General features: G+C 45.3%; 1 protein-coding gene across 10 annotated transcripts in view; it reads right to left on the minus strand.

Annotated features, from left to right (window-relative positions):
* The window catches only part of ANK1 (ankyrin 1), a 373,803-nt gene that overhangs the window by 109,227 nt on the left and 247,331 nt on the right, over positions 1 to 17,245 (minus strand). For all 10 annotated transcript variants that reach the window (XM_040346192.1, XM_040346197.1, XM_040346201.1 and 7 more), the window contains exons 12-15: positions 16,020 to 16,118; positions 14,163 to 14,261; positions 8,783 to 8,980; positions 5,026 to 5,124 (exon numbers count right to left, since the gene is read on the minus strand). In XM_040346192.1, the coding sequence (XP_040202126.1) occupies positions 5,026 to 5,124; positions 8,783 to 8,980; positions 14,163 to 14,261; positions 16,020 to 16,118 (495 nt within the window). The remainder of the gene's footprint in view (positions 1 to 5,025; positions 5,125 to 8,782; positions 8,981 to 14,162; positions 14,262 to 16,019; positions 16,119 to 17,245) is intronic.

Genomic DNA, 17,245 nt, shown 5'->3' on the forward strand with positions numbered 1-17,245 from the left:
GGGGGGGGGGTTGGTTTGTGAGAAAAATAGATAAATTGTTGAGAACAGGTGGTGGCAGCACCTCTGGTGAATACTGTAGGCCCTGGTTACCTAATAGGTATGTGGCAGAAAGCAAAGAGCGCCTTCATCTGGGGATGGACAAATTTAAGTTTGTCATAAGAAAAAGATCACTCGCTCAGTAGATGGAGACTTTGGGCCAGATTCACGTAGAACTGCGGCAGCGTAACGTATCGTAGACACCGCCGCAAGTTTTCATCGCAAGTGCCTGATTCACAAAGCACTTGCAATGAAAACCTACGCTGGTGGCCTCTGGTGTAAGCCCACGTAATTTAAAGGGGCGTGTGCCATTTAAATTAGACGCGCTCCCGCGCCGGACCTACTGCGCATGCTCCGTTTCGATATTCCCGTCGTGCTTTGCGCGAACTGACGTCATTTTTTCGAACGGCGAGGTGTGTAGCGTACTTCCGTATTTACGGACGTCTTACGCAAACGACGTGAACTTTTAAATTTCGACGCGGGAACGACGGCCATACTTTATACAGCACATACGTGTGCTGTGTAAAGTTAGGGCACCCAAAACGACGACCAAATTTGCGACGGGAAACTAGACTAGCAGCGACGTAGCGAACGCGAAAAACCGTTGTGGATCGCCGTAACTCCTAATTTGCATACCCGACGCTGGTTTACGACGCAAACTCCCCCCAGCGGCGGCCGCGGTACTGCATCCTAAGATCCGACAGTGTAAAACAATTACACCTGTCGGATCTTAGGGCTATCTATGCGTAACTGATTCTATGAATCAGTCGCATAGATACTCTGAGGCCCCGTACACACGACAGAGGAACTCGACGTGCTTGGCACGTCGAGTTCCTCGTCGAGTTTTGGGATGAAGCCGCCGAGGAGCTCGGCGGGCCGGCTTCTCCCATAGAAGAACGAGGACAACGAGAAAATAGAGAACATGTTCTCTATTTTCTCGTCGAGTTCCTCGGCGGCTCCATCGAGCCAAAACTGTACAGACGACAGAGTTTCTCGGCAGAATCCGGGTTTTGACCGAGTTTCTCGGTGAATTCTGCCGAGAAACTCTGTCGTGTGTACGAGGCCTGAGAGATACGACGGAGTATCTGAGATACGACGGAGTATCTGAGATACGACGGAGTATCTGAGATACTCCGTCGTATCTCTGCTGTGAATCTGGCCCTTTGTGCTTTTCATCTGGGGAGGAATGGATCTTTTCCAAGCTGTCCCCAGACCAGCCGCTCTCTGCACAGCTTGGAAGAGATATTTTCCTCCACAGATAAAAAGCTGTTTTCACCTACTGAGTAATGCTCTGTACACACGATCGGAATTTCCGATGGGATAAAATCCGATGGAATTGTCCGTTGGAATTCCGTTCAAGCTGTCTTGCATACACACTGTCAAACCAAATTCCGACCTTCCAAAACGCGGTGACGTAAAACACTACGACGAGCCGAGAAAAATGAAGTTCAATGCTTCCGAGCATGCGTCGACTTGATTCTAAGCATGCGTGTTTTTTTCTCCGTCGGAGTTCCACACAGACGATCGGAATTCCCGATAGGATTTTTTTCCCTCGGAAAAAAATAAAACATGTTCCATTTCTAAACTCTGACGGGAAAAAGTCCGATGGGGCCCACACACGGTTGGAATATCCGATGAAAAAATTCCGTCTGACTTTTTTCATCGGAAATTCCGATCGTGTCTACAAGGCATAAGTGATTGTTTTCTTATGACAAACTTCTAATTCTCCATCCACAGACGGAATTACTGTGAAAATACACTACTATGAAGTTCCATTCAGACACCTCTGAAGACATTATGATCCTTTATGGTCTACTGTTAACCTTGCTATCCACCAACAAAGGATGTGTCCTGAAGATGTTAAACTTCATTTATTAACATATTTAAAGTAAAAACTGATCGTTTTGCTACACAGTAGCCAGTTAGATTTTATCCCCTACTGGAAAGTTTGAATCTAAAGTGAAGTTTTACCCATAACAACATGATAAAAAAATTATTTTCTTTAGCAAGTGTAGCATTACCCCCATTGGAGCTGCTGGATTTTTGGGCGGCGTGTTACCTGGTGGCTCCTCCGAATTCTCTAGGGGTGAATGATGCGTAAAGGAATGAATAAATAGAGCTCTATGGTAATAAAAATATAAATATATTAAAGAAGCTGCTCCCCTAAAGTGGTGTGAAAACAACTTTAGCAATGTGGGGGGTGTATAATAATAAGGGGGCGCTAATAGTAGGTGATAAATAAATTCCAAATTTTATCTTGAAACAATATATTAACTATAAGGTCAACAATATAATAGTGATTTAAAGTGCAAGGCCCAGATTCTCAAAGGAGATACGACGGCGTATCTCTGAGTCTGGGCGGTCGTAACTATGCGCCTGATTCTTAGAATCAGTTACGCATAGATTTCTATTAGATCCGACCGGCGTAAGTCTCTTACGCCGCCGGATCTTAACTGCATATTTACGCTGGCCGCTAGGGGTGTGTTACGCCTAGAAATATGTAAATCAGCTAGATACGCCAATTCACGAACGTACGCCCGGCCGACGCAGTACAGATACGCCGTTTACGTTAGGCTTTTCCCGGCGTAAAGTTACCCCTGCTATATAAGGCGTACATGCGGCATACCAATGTTAAGTATGGACGTCGTTCCCACTTCGAATTTTGAATATTTTACGTCGTTTGCGTAAGTCGTCCGTGAATGGGGCTGGACGTCATTTACGTTCACGTCGAAACCAATACGTCCTTGCGGCGTACTTTGGAGCAATGCACATGCGCCGTTCGTGAAAAACGTCAATCACGTTGGGTCACAAGTTATTTACATAAAACACGCACTTACGGAGCAAGTGCTTCGAGAATACAGCACTTGCCCGTCTAAGTTGCGGAGGCGTAACGTAAATAGGATACGTTACGCCCGAAAAAAAATACGCCGATCAACGAGAATCTGGCCCCAAGTGCTTATATAATGACAACATCAAAAAATAGGTGCAAACAGGTAGCAATGGTCACTAAATGATAAGCATTGGTAAGTCCATGCATCAAATGGTTGACTTGAGAGTAGACACCATCACCACGGAACAGATATCAAACTGGCGACACCCGATGAAAGGTAAGACCACCATGACCCTTCGTATGAAAAAGTTGGTGGCCTAAGGTCTGTACTGGTACCTGAATGGGACTGGCTGGGAATGGACTTCAACAGAAGAAATTACCATGAATAAAATGAAGAAAAAAGGGCCATAGTGAAGTTCTGCGATTTATTGTAAAGCTTCCTGACAACATCAATAGATGAAACGTACGTCGAGGCGTTTCCTGGTCACGTTCAGCCACTTCCAGATTTGGCACAGAGGGGCGGTGGAACGCACGCTACACCTACCCAAGAGAGTGAGACACAGTGCAGCTGGTGCTCCACGTCACATCTAGCTGTAACACGCTTGATTCCTTTGTGCCAAGGTCTCGGCACTTGCACAAGTAAGCGGCCATTTTTAATCTGTTTTACAATAAATCGCAGAACTTCACTGGGGCTGGAAGAACACCCCGATACAGCAGAACGACCCACAGCACAGCCAAGCTGAGACAGAGGCCCTATTCTCACACCTAACAATCAGGATCAGAGTCTAACTATACTCTGATCTACCCTTAAATTTGACTAGCACCAGTACTCTAAAGTACATAGGCGCTACACAAGGAACATACATTCCATATTAATAATTATGATACCAACAGTAGTTTGTGCTGTAAATTGCCTCCTGCATTGCTCCTGTTTTTTCTTGCTGGAGGCTGCCATTTTGCTAAAGCCCAGAGCCCCTGAGCAGCAGTAAATTATAAAGTGGAACTAAACCCATCGATTTAACAGTTTTAAAAAACAGTTACATTCCTGGAATGCAAGGAATAACTGTCACATTTGCTTGTGTTCTTAAAGCAGAGTTCTTCCTGGGTAAAAATTAAATAAAAGTCAGCAGCCACAAATAATGTAGCTGCTGACTTTTAATATAAGGACACTTACCTATCCTGGGAGCCCACGATGTCGGCACCCGAAGCCGACCCGTCCCTCGGCTCTGGGTGCAGGTGCCCACATCATTACTAAGGAAAACAGAAAGCTTCACAGCCTGTTTCCTACTGCGCATGCGTGAGTCGTGCTGCGCTTTCTGAATGGTCTTTGCTGTCTTCTGGGACCTGTGTGTCTCCCAGAAGGCTGCAGGGAGGGAGGAGGGGCCGGACATTACGGATGATCTTTCCCGGGAAGTGGGAGCAGATACCTGGATTTGACAGGAATCTGCTCCTCCCTCCCCCTGAAATGTGCCTAATGTGGCACTGGAGGGGTGGAGGAATCCGATCAGCGGAAGTTCCATTTATGGGTGGAACTCCACTTTAACCAAATTGTGAAACCATCAAATGGCTGGTGTCATAACTGATCACATGTGCAGTACCATGAAAGTTGCAGATCAAACAGAAGCAGCTTCCTTGGCTGTAACGGATAGGAGGGTTTAATTCCGCTTTAAGGCAGATCAGCCTTTATAAACTTGACAGTGCTTAAAAAGGAGAGAAAATGAGCATGTGCAGAACAGGGTGAGACAATGTATTACTGGATTTGTAAACAGTATAGACACTTATTTTTAATGTTTTACATATCTATACCTGCAAAATGGACCAGCCTGAAGTGATCTAGCAGGACTTAATTAAAACCAATTCAACTTTAATTGGTCACCAAGAGGTAATACTGATAAATGAGACAACTGCCAATGAAAACATCTCATTGACAGCTCTAAATAGCCATAACCATTGAGAAGACAACAGGGGCACCATAATGTTATCATCCCAACCTGCCTATAATATAATATTAAATCATTTATAATTCTTAAAAAAGGGAAAGAGCGGAGTTAAACCTAAAGACAGCATTGCCCTTATGATGAAGCCAAAAGTGGATTCCAATGTCACGCTGAGCTGTCCCTGTGGAACACAGACAATAACTCGTGAGGTATAGCAGTCACCTTGCCGGCACTGTTGCCATGAGCTCCTCTTTCCAGTAGAAGCTCGGCAATCTGGATCTTCCCGTATTTGGCAGCCACATGGAGGGGAGTGAAACCTTTCTGAGGACAGAAAAGAGATAGGTAAGGAGAAGGACATGGAGTCAGGAAATGAATTCCTAGAATGAATTGTCAAGGAGAAGAAACACTGCAGGGATACATTGCAAGAGATGTGCTTGGACTACAATCCCTACACAAAACCTAAATGATATATATACTGTATATAAAAGAGCAGAACCTCATAATTCACCTTTACTAAAATACTCTGGGAACATTATGTAGACATTTTGAATACCATACATAGGTGTGCGCACAGGGTGTGCCGAGTGTGCCTGGGCACACCCTAATCACTCCATGCGCAATAGTATCACTCTGTGTGGCGTCAGGAAGATGAGAAAGATCTCCCTTTTGCTTGCTATTCCATAAGAGAAGTGTTTGCACTCTTCTTTAACCACTTGCCGACCGCGCACCGCAGTTATACGACCACAAGGTGGCTCTGCTGGGCGAGAGCACGTAATATGACGTCCTCTCTTCCAGCCGCCACTCGCCCCCGACTCCCGTGTGTGTGCCATGGCGGGCGCGATCGCCGCCGGGCACACGCGATCGCTCGGTACAGAGCGGGGACACACAGCTCTCGGTCCTGTCAGCAGGGGAAATGCTGATCTTCGGTTCATACATTGTATGAACCGAGGATCAGTGTTTCCCCTAGTGAGGCCACCCCCCCCCCCCACAGTAAGAACACACCCAGGCATACTTAACCCCTTCCCCGCCCCCTAGTGTTAACCCCTTCACTGCCAGTGGCATTTTTATAGTAATCCAATGCATTTTTATAGCACTGATCGCTATAAAAATGCCAAGGTCCCAAAAATGTGTCAAAAGTGTCCGAAGTGTCCGCCATAATGTCGCAATACCGAAAAAAAAAATCGCTGATCGCCGCCATTACTAGTAAAAAAAATATAATAAAAATGACATAAAAATACCCCCTATTTTGTAAACGCTATAACTTTTGCGCAAACCAATCAATAAACGCTTATTGCGATTTTTTTTTACGAAAAATATGTAGAAGAAAACGTATCGGCCTAAACTGAGGAAAAAAAATGTTTTTTTATATATTTTTGGGGGATACTTATTATAGCAAAATGTAAAAAATATAAATTTTTTTCAAAATTGTTGCTCTATTTTTGTTTATAGCGCAAAAACTAAAAACCGCAGAGGTGATCAAATACCACCAAAAGAAAGCTCTATTTGTGGGAAAAAATGGACGCCAATTTTGTTTGGGAGCCACGTCGCACGACCGCGCAATTGTCTGTTAAAGCGACGCAGTCCCGAATCGCAAAAAGTACTCTGGTCTTTGGGCAGCAATATGGTCCGGGGGGTAAGTGGTTAACTGTGCTGCAAGGGAGATCAATGTGCCGGGGTCATATATATGTAGGGGTACACACACACACACGTGTTTGAACTTTAGGGTGCACACCCTAATGCAATAGGCTGCGCACACCCATGACACCACAAAACATATACTGAGATTCAGATGCTAAAAGCTATAGACAAAAAGGTGAGAAAAACTCTGTATTAGTATCACCGGTGCTAGGATAATGTATGTAGATAAAGCAGCTATAGATCAATCCCTAAATAGGTACATGTAGCACCACTCCAAACTATACAGCGCTATAATGCATGGACACTTTATCAGCTACATAGGCACTTGGGTTTTTATAAACACAATACACCTTTCGCCTAGGTTCACATTGCAGTGATTTGTCAAAACGCATGCCAAATCGGCTGCTATTGCCGGCAATGGCACCATCTGAATCAGAGCGACGCCGCATTTGCGGCGCCTCACCAATTCCCAAAAGTAGTTTCTGTACTACTTTTGGCGACTTTGGGGTGCGATTTGTATAGACATCTGTGCAGGAACCCGCACAGATGTCTCTGAAACCGTCCCCGAAGTCGCACTGACATGCGGGAATTAAATTGTGCGAGTTTAGCTGATTTTAATCCCTCTGTCAGTGTGAACAGGAACTCCCCCTATTCCGAGTCACCCCTTTTCTCCACCTCTGAGCACCATTCCTTGGTTCCACACCCTACCCACCCCCCAGTACTGCCCTTTTATAGAATACAGAACCAGGTATCATTTTGTGGTGCTAAGTAATTTGTATGGAATTCCGTAATGATAACAAGAAAAGTGGTAAAATAGATCCCCTGCCACCAGTAACAATAGGGCCTCCTAACAACAATGGACCACCCACAACAACATTTTTTCCCCTAGCAACAATAGACTCCAGGCAGCAACAACAGATCTCCCTGCAGCCGGCATCAATAGACCCCTCCCTCAACAGTAGATCTTTTCCAGCAACTACTGACACCCCCAGCAATATAAGACCCACCCCCAGCAGCAGTAGGTCCCCCACCAGCACCAATAGACCTCCTCAGTAACAATATGACCCCCTGCAAAAATAGATCCCCTCCTCTCCAATAGATTACCCAGCAGCCAGCATCAATAGACCCTGCAGCACATCCCAGCACCCAGGGGCGGACTGACCATTCGGGCACTCGGCACTGCCTGTGGGTCCCATGCCACTAGGGGGCCCCATCAGGGCTCCATCTGTGCTGCCCAACCTCTCCAGTACCTTTTAAAGCGGAGCTCCACTCTAAAGTGGAACTCCCGCTGATCGGAACCCCCCCCCCCCCCTCCGGTGTCACTTGACACCTTTCAGGGGGAGAGGGGTGCAGATACCTGTCTAAAGACGGGTATTTGCACCCACTTCTGGCCACACAGTCTCGGGCAGACTGCGGGCATGACGTCACCTCCCCCCCCCCATTGTGTTCTGGGAACACTCGGCTCCCAGTACACAGCGGGAGCCAATCGGCAGGCGTAGCGCGAATCGCGCATGCGCCGTAGGGAACAGGGCAGTGAAGCCAGAGCGCTTCACTTCCTGGTTCCCTCATCGAGGATGGTGGGGGCAGCAGAGTGACGAACGATCGCTCGTCCTTTGCTGCGGACGGTGCTGGACTCCAGGACAGGTAAGTGTCCTAATATTCAAAGTCAGTAGCTGCAGTATTTGCAGCTGCTGGCTTTTAATATTATTTTTTTCAGCGGAGCTCCGCTTTAAGTGTGTGTATGTGTATTCTGTGTGTGTGTGTATACTGTGTGTGTATATTGTGTGTCTGTATGTGTATGTATACTGTATGTGTGTGTTTACTGTGTGGCCCATAATCCTATTGTCTGGGGGCCCCATAATCTCCTATTGCCTGGGGCCCCATAATCTCCTATTGCCTGGGGCCCCATAATCTCCTATTGCCCGGGGGCCCATAATCTCCTATTGCCCGGGGGCCCCATGAGTTGTCAGTCCGCCCCTGCCAGCACCCCTTGCTATTACATACAGTCGGTGCTGAAGGTGCCGGAATTGCGTTCCCCCACATTCCCTGTTAATAGTGTTTCAGGGAAGAGAGCAGGTCAGGTGTATAGTTTGGAGTTTTGCTAAAAAAGTCAGAAAGACAGCAAGCAAAGAAAGAAGTTAGAGCAGAAAGAACTGCAGCCCAACGACCAGGCTAACAATAAGTCCACATTCCCTTTCGAATATCCTATTTACTATTTATAGGCAGCATCCCTAAGAGAGCAGGTAACACGTGAGTGAGAAAACACCGGAGTACAGGTAAAGGAGTGTGGATAGTACAGTAGGATACAGTCAGAAAAGAACATTAGTAATGCAATTGTTACCTTAGTCATGGAGGTATGTGCAGCTTGGTTATCCAGGAGAAGCTCGGCGCTTTGTGTGTGACCACCCCGCGCACTCAGGTGCAGTGGCGTGTGCCCTGCCGTGGTAGGAGGGTCCGGGTGAGCTCCATGTGATAACAGCAAGCGTACCAGGTCCAAGTGCCCAGAGCGGGCAGCACAGTGGAGAGGGGTCTGGTCGTCCTGTGTGTGATCATAAATAATAGCAAATAAAAACAGGAATCGGAGAAATTACATTTTGGAAACTTTGGACATTGCAATGCAGGTAACATGGAAACTAAAATCAAGCTCAAATATGCCTCTGAAAAGAAAATGACATTTAATAAAACATGGAGCGCAATTTTAGAAAAACAACACAATTTCTGTAAAACAAACACATGTCCTCAAGCCACTATTACAATTGCTATGATAAGGTTCGCACACCTAGGGCCATGTCCACGTAGCGTGGCGCATTGTTGCGTCCGGCGTAGCGTATCTCTGATACGCTACGCCGCTGTAACTTACAGCGTATTTTCCTTATCCTGAAAGAATTTGTGCCGTAAGTTACGGCGGCGTAATGTAACTTTGGCGGCGTAAGGGCGCGCAATTCAAATAGATGTGATGGGGGCGTTTTTTATGTTAATACGTCTTGACCTGACGTAAATGATGTTTTTTCTTAACGGCGCATGCGCCGTCCGTGGGGATACTAGGGGGCGGGGAAGGGGTTAAATGTGTATCCTGGGTGTGTTCTAACTGTAGAGGGAGGGGGGTGACTGAGGGACACAGATCGGTCTCCTCTCTCCCTGACAGGACGTGGAGCTCTGTGTTTACACACAGAGCTCCACGTCCCTGCTCAGTTACTGGGCAATCGCGGGTGCCCGTCGGCCATCGCGGCTGCCGGGCACGCGCACTGTGTTCCCAGTGGCGCGACGGTGAAGCCCTAGAGGTTTTAAATGACAGGACGTCATATGACGTCCTGTCGGAACAATAGAGCATTCCGCCCGCCGTCATTTGACGGTGGGCGGGTGTTAAGTGGTTAAAGAAGAATTAACCCCCAAAAAAAAGGTTTCTTGAATCCACAAGTACTTTTTTTACCACTACTATTCTTTTATATTGGCTTTTAAAATGTACAAATTCAGCAATTTATAAATTGGATGAAAGGTTTTGCACTGGGAAACACTTTTTGAAACATAAAAAGTGCATTTTATATGTAACTATATGGATCAGACCAAAATGAGGGACAAATGAGGAGGAAAGAGGGATAGAGGGACATTGCTCCCAATCATATGTCCTCATATACTAATATCACTTTGTAACTTATGCTATTGTTCTTGCTAATATGCCATGCAATTCTACAGTATATTTGCATCTAATACTATACATTTGTGGATAATGTCAAATTGACGTGCTTAATTATATAAAAAAATTCTACCGCACTACTTGGTGTGCTTATTCAAGCAGCATACTTCCCCCAAGCCACTATTAACCACATGTCTAAGGATTTAAGAAAATTAGCACCGATGTCTACTCCTCATTGGCTTGTCCTATCTGTGCAGATCAAAAAAGCTTTGGCGGCTAGTTGTGGCATTAGTCTATTCAATTCTGCCCTGAGGAAGCTGAACTGTCAATGAGCAGAGATGAGTAAAGAAACACACTTTGGGGCAGATCCACATACATACACTGCGCCCGGCGCAGATGTAAGATACGCTACGCCGCTGTAACTTACTTGGCTTTGGTTTGAATCCTCAACGAATTTGCGCCGTAAGTTACGGCGGCGTAGTGTATCTCTCGCGGCGTAAGGGCGTGGAATTCAAATTGGGTGGGTAGGGGCATGTTTCATTTAAATGAAGCGCGTCCCCACGCCGAACGAACTGCGCATGCGCCATCCGTAAAAACTCCCAGGGTGCATTGCTCCAAATGACGTCGCAAGGACGTCATTGTTTTCAACGTGAACGTAAATGGCGTCCAACCCCATTCACGGACGACTTCCGCAAACGACGTACATTTTTCAAAATTAGACGCGGGAACGGCGGCCATACTTAACATTGAGTACGCCACCATATAGCAGCTTTAACTATACGCCGGAAAAAGCCAAACGGAAACGACGTTGGAAATAGCTAATTCGCATACTCGACGCGGATTACGATGGGAACGCCACCTAGCGGACGCAGAAAAATTGCATCTAAGATCCGACGGCGTACGAAGACGTACGCCTGTCGGATCTAACACAGATGCCATCGTATCTTGTTTTGTGGATACCAAAACAAGAATACGACGCGCAAAATTTGAAATTACGCGGCGTATCAAGAGATACGCCACGTAATTTCTTTGAGGATCTGCCCCAAACTTTTTAAGGTGTCAGGTACTGGACCATAGTTTGGTTCCTATCTTATTACAAGGAAATTAAGTGGAGATTTTATCTGGTTCTATTTAGTGATTTAAATAACTGCTTACTGTAAAGAAATACATAGCCTGTTACTTCTCAATACCAGTTCCTCAATCAGAAACAAATAAGAGCATTTTATATAAAGTTTCATTTAGAACTACTGTACAGATGGTTCCAATTTACTGGTGGAACAACACAGGAATAAAATAAACCAGAACACAAAATGTAAGACATTTTGAAGTGTATCTGTCTCTCTTACAAATTGCAGGCATCTATTCTATGGTGTGGAACGACATTTAGGCCCCATACACACGAGAGGATTTATCCGCAGATACGGTCCAGCGGACCGTATCCGCGGATAAATCCTCTCGAGGATTTCAGAAGATTTCTATGCGATGGCGTGTACACACCATCGCATTGAAATCCGTGCTGAAATCCTCTGGCGATGACGTGTCGCGCCGTCGCCGCTATTATGACGCGGCGACGGGCGTGACGCTGTCATATAAGGAATTCCATGCATGCGTCAAATCATTACGACGCGTGCGGGGAATCCCTTTGGACGGATGGATCCGGTGAGTCTGTACAGACGAGCGGATCCATCCGTTGGAATGGATTCCAGCAGATGGATTTGTTGTGCATGTCAGCAAATATCCGATCTGCTGGAATCCATCCCAGAGGAGATTTCTCCGCGGAAACAGATCCGCTGGCGTGTACACACCATAGGATCTATCCGCAGAAACCCATTTGCTGGGATTTATCTGCGGATGGATTCTATCGTGTGTATGGGGCCTTAGCCAAATCCATAGGAACCAATTATGTTTGTAGAACATGACATGCTTGTCTCTACCGCGTTTCCCCCGAAAATAAGACCGGGTCTTATATAAATTTTAGCTATAAAAAACGCACTAGGGCTTATTTTCAGGGGATGTCTTATTTATTTATGGTATGTACAATAATCTACATTTATTAAAATACAGCCATGTTATCTTCTTCTGGAAAAAAATAAATAAAGATATCCTGATCCTTTAAAGCATGACAGACAGCACAGTGCTTGTGCTGTGTCATTTACCCCTCTCTATGTTCTAAAAAACCTGGAATAAAACAATAAAATGTTTTTTTTAAAGTTTGTCCCCTGTCTTCTCTCCCCTCTCAGTTCAGGATTCAGCATTATGAAATTCTGTAATCCCAAAACCTTGGTTAAAGTCCTTGTAAAATTATGTAACTTGTGTGACTTTATTGTGGAAAATACCTTATTTACAGAGCTGTTGGGCGCTCACGTGACCTGCTGGAGCTCTTCTTCCTCGCTCGGAATACTGCAGAGGGAGGGGCCAAGATTCCCGCTGACGTCAGCCCGCTCCGAGCATTGCAGAGGGAGGAGCCACTAATGTCAGTCGGGAGACGAGGAGAAGAGCTCCGGCGGGTCACGTGATGCTGTAAATAAGGTATTTTCCACAAAAAAGTTACACAATGAGGCGCATTATATTTTTTTTTACAAATGTTTTTACAAGGACTTTAACTACAGTTTATTTTTGGGGTGGGGCTTATATTGCAGCCATCCCCTAAAATCATGCTAGGTCTTTTTTTCAGGGTATGGCTTATTTTTGGGTGAAACAGGGTACTCACCACTGAACCCATAGGTTATATCCCCTACAATACTGCAAACAAAATGGCTGCCACTGGGAGTCACAGGTAGGAAAACTTTACAGGATCGGTTTTGCCTTAAAGGCTTCTATTGTCTGCAAGCAGACATTTTGCACCATAAACCAGCATTTACTGAAATGAAGCACTAGCTCCAGACAAAATGTTTTATTTATTTTTTGTTCTGCATAAAAAGGGGAGGAGATAAGATTTATTTTCACTTCCTGCCCTTGTGACACCTAAACAAGAAAAGGAGGGTCCAGTTGTCACCATGCCCTTAAAGGATCACATGTCCTCATTGTTCGTTTTTTCTTTGAAGTTGCTGTAATTCTGCTGTGATCTCCACACTTCCTGCTTGTCTGGCTCCTTATGAAAAATCTCATTGCAGCTTTTCACTGTAGTCCAAGCTAAAACTCCTCAGAACCAATCAGATTCATTTTAAAAACAAAACACTGCCCTGGATTTGTTTGTTTTTGTTCTGTGGGTCTCTTTACTTCACAGAAACATGAAACCAGTTTAAAAACGAAAGTGAAACTAGAGGCACATTATATGATTGAATTTAATCTATTTTTAATCATTTTTAAAAGGAATCAGTTAACTTTTATGTCTCTATACCCTGTAAACAGTCATTTCAGCAAAAAAAAAAATGTTTCCTTTAGTGACCCTTTAAGGCACAGAAATTCTAATGCCGCGTACACACGATTGTTTTTCATCATGAAAAAAAACAACGCTTTTCCAACTTCATCATTAAAAACGACATTGCCCACACACCATCGTTTTTGAAAAATGATGAACAAAGCGCGGTGACGTACAACACGTACGACGGCACTCTAAAGGGGAAGTTCTATTCGCCTTTGGGCTGCTTTTAGCTGATTCCGTGTTAGTAAAAGACGATTTGCGCTTTTTTGTCTGTTACAGCGTGATGAATGTGCTTACTCCATTATAAATTTGCATGCGCGGGTTTAAAACATCGTTTTTGCCCACACACTATGATTTTTAACAACACGAAAAACAACATTTTAAAAAATGACTTGAAAAAAATGCAGCATGTTCGAATTTTTTTTTTGTCGTTTTTCAGAAGCCGAAAAACCATGTGAAGCCCACACACGATCATTTTAAATCGTCTTTCTTTTCATGCCGAAAAATGATCGTGTGTACGTGGCATAACTCTTGGCATCACTTCCTTCCATGGCAAGCAGGGAAGGAAGACATTTTCCCCAAAGAAAGGCACACACTGCAATAAAATGTTGACCAAGGCCCTAACCCTTTTCCGCTTTATCCAGAGTGAAATAGGAAACGTTTTGGCTGGAGTTGGGCTCTAAGTATAGAAAAGTTTCCCAGTATCTCCCTCATTCTCCTCACCTTGGCTCTGGCGTTCACCTTTGCTTTGTTTTGTAGTAAAAACTCTGCCACGTCTGCGTGCGCCGCGCGGGCTGCCATGTGCAATGGTGTTTCTACTTTCTGAAATATAAAAAAGATTCAGTGTCATTAAAAACAAGTATGTGACGCTAGATGTTTGGTGGAAGTAAGCCTGGGAGCTGTACCAGCATTACTATACATTTGACTCTAGGAGGGATGAAAGAAATTTGGAGTTTTCCCTTCCCAAAAATATTGAGTTTTCCCTTCCCAGAAATATGGAGGTAATAAGGAAGGCAAATGAAGGTGTTCTGCTGTTTTTTAAGGGTGAGGTGGGTTGACACCAAAGTTCCTTGCAACTATTAGATCTTTCCTTGTGCCAAAAACATTGCATTATTTTAACATCTTAACGCCGAGTTGCTGCATATATTTGCCCCTATTAAAACAACTCACCGTGCTGAGAACGCACTCCCAGCACGGCAGTCAGCAGGTACCGGAAATCTCCCGTTGCATACCTGTAATCGGGAGCTTTTCGATCATGTGGCCGCTGTGACAGCCAATCGCAGCGGTCACAGTGGAACTGTGATATTGCGGCAGACAAAACGGACACCAAGTGACACATTTGACACTTTTTTGGGGAATCGGTGACACCAATATAGTGATTAGTGCTAAATAATATGCACTGTAACTGTACTAATGACACTGGCAGGGAAGGGGTTAACATCAGGGACAATCAAAGGGTTAAATGTGTTACCCGGAAGTGCTTTCTAACTGTTGGGGAGGGTGCTTGTACTGTAAGAAGACAGAGATCCGTGTTCCTGCTTAGCAGAAACACAAGATCTCTGTCTTCTCCTGTCTCAGAACCGCGATCTGCCTTGATTTACATAGGCAGACTGCCATTCTGTTTGCCTCAGGAATGACCGGCGGGTACCAGCAACACTGTGTCCGCCAGACCTGCTGATTGGCTGCCACTCGCCCCAGACCTGGAAGAATACATGATTTTGCGTTAAAGGGCTGTCCTGCCACAGTATTTGTACCTGGGGCAGTCCTTAAGCGGTTAAAGTGGTTGCAAACCTCAGACATGAAATATGAACAAAGCATATCCCTCTATAGAGTGTACCTGTCTCAATCCATAGCACTAAGTGTCCTTTCTGTCGGCTACTTTATTCCTCTGCTATCAGCATGAGCCATTTCTGACAAGTTTTCCTGACACCAAGTGAAAAATGGTGATAGGGGAGGGCACAGTCTGTGATTGACAGCCTCAGCTCTGTTGCTGTGTGCTGTATGAGGAGGGGGGGGGGGTGTCCCTTCCCTTCAATCAGCCCTCAGAACTCTCTTCTCTGATGTAACTTCAGCTCTCTCCCTCCTGCTTTTCAGAGCTTAAAGATCCTTTGTAAATTCTGCACTTTGAATGGATGTAGGGGAAAAAAAGGCAGTAGATAAACAGATACATCTTATGTAGGGTGATTTGTTTCATCTCTGTGTATCATCTGAGGCCAATCATGTAAAGAGTTCACAACCACTTTAAGTCTCTATCACCCCCCATCTGGACTGACCTAAGAGTGTTTTCAAGTGAACTCAATGGATTTTATGACCAGATGCAGCCCTCTGCTTTATCATATTCAATGTACATCTGGCTGAGAAAGTGCCATGTGCTTAAATATAGCTGCCTAAGAAATGTCTAGACATACTCTACTGTCTACAGATGCTGTGAAGACACTTCAATGTGACCTGAGGAACCTGAGGGTGGCAAAAAATGTCTTTGATACAATATATATTTTAAAGACATCAGCAGCAACCTGCCTCCTTTTTATGGCAAGGTGGCTAAGAAGATATGTAGTAGATGTGTAGTTTAGTGCTCACCACACTGAACACATTGGGCGATGCTCCCTTCTGCAGCAGCATTTTCACAATGTTTAGATGTCCCATGAAGGCAGCAACGTGGAGAGGCGTGAGGCCAGACTAAACAAGAAATGGAGAGACATAGGTTTACTAAGAGAATTAAAGTCAACATATTCTCCATTTTAAAAGCCAAGTCCTGCCTAAGAACAAACATAACTTGATGCCATTAACCAAAAACATCTTCTGTGCCCCTCTCTGAGTAAGGGCCCTTTCCATAGGCGTGCGCACAGGGTGTGCCGGGTGTGTCTGGGCACACCCTAATCACCCCATGTGCATTAGCATTATCCAGGGGTGGCACCAGGTGGGTGGTTGGAGTGCCAGTGGCCAGTGTAAATGCCCCCATTATATTAAAGGCTAGGTTCAACTGTAGGAACACATTACACCTAGGATGTAACATAATATGCACCCAATCAACTGTCTCCCACCATCAGAGCATCCTCCCTGTGACAGTAGGTGGCGTTCAAGTGTGTTTCTGCTTTGGGGTGCACACCCTAATGCAATAGGCTGTGCACACCTATGGCCCTTTCACACGGGCGGATGAACGGTTTTTTACAAGTCCGTTTACTTGTTATGCTTCCCTATGGGATTGCAGACGTTAGCGGATGATGCATCCGCTAACGTATGCAAAGATCCGCCTCCGCAAAGATCCGCTTTTTCAGACGTAAGAAAATCCTATTTTTCTTCCGTCTGGCTGAACGGATCAGATGAATACGGACGGACACACGGTCCGTATTCATCCGATTCCCCATAGGGGAGAGCGGAGGAAAGACAGGGCGGTCTCTGCACAGTGTGAAAGAGCCCTAAGTTCTACTTTGTTACTGGACCCTAACTTTCCTAACTTTCCATAAGTTCATAGTTAAAGCAAAACTAAACCCTCCTCTCGTTTTCGGCCAAGGAAGCTGCCATCTTGGCTCCTGTTTAATCTTCAACTGCCATGATGCTGAACATGTGATCAGTTATGACACCAGACATTTGATGGCCTATGCAGAGCGGAGTGGACACAGGAGGGTCCGAACGGGTCCACCTGAAAAACTGACAGGAGGACCCGATCGGTCTGCTAGTGTGAAAGGGGCCTTACATTCCCGGCATATGCCAGGAATGTAACTGTCTTTTTAAACTGTTAGGCCCCTTTCACACTGGGGCAGGAGGTGCGGTGGCGGTAAAGCGCTGCTATTTTTAGTGGCGCT

The sequence above is a fragment of the Rana temporaria genome, chromosome 3, assembly GCF_905171775.1.
Source record: "Rana temporaria chromosome 3, aRanTem1.1, whole genome shotgun sequence".
In the NCBI taxonomy this organism is placed as follows: domain Eukaryota; kingdom Metazoa; phylum Chordata; class Amphibia; order Anura; family Ranidae; genus Rana; species Rana temporaria.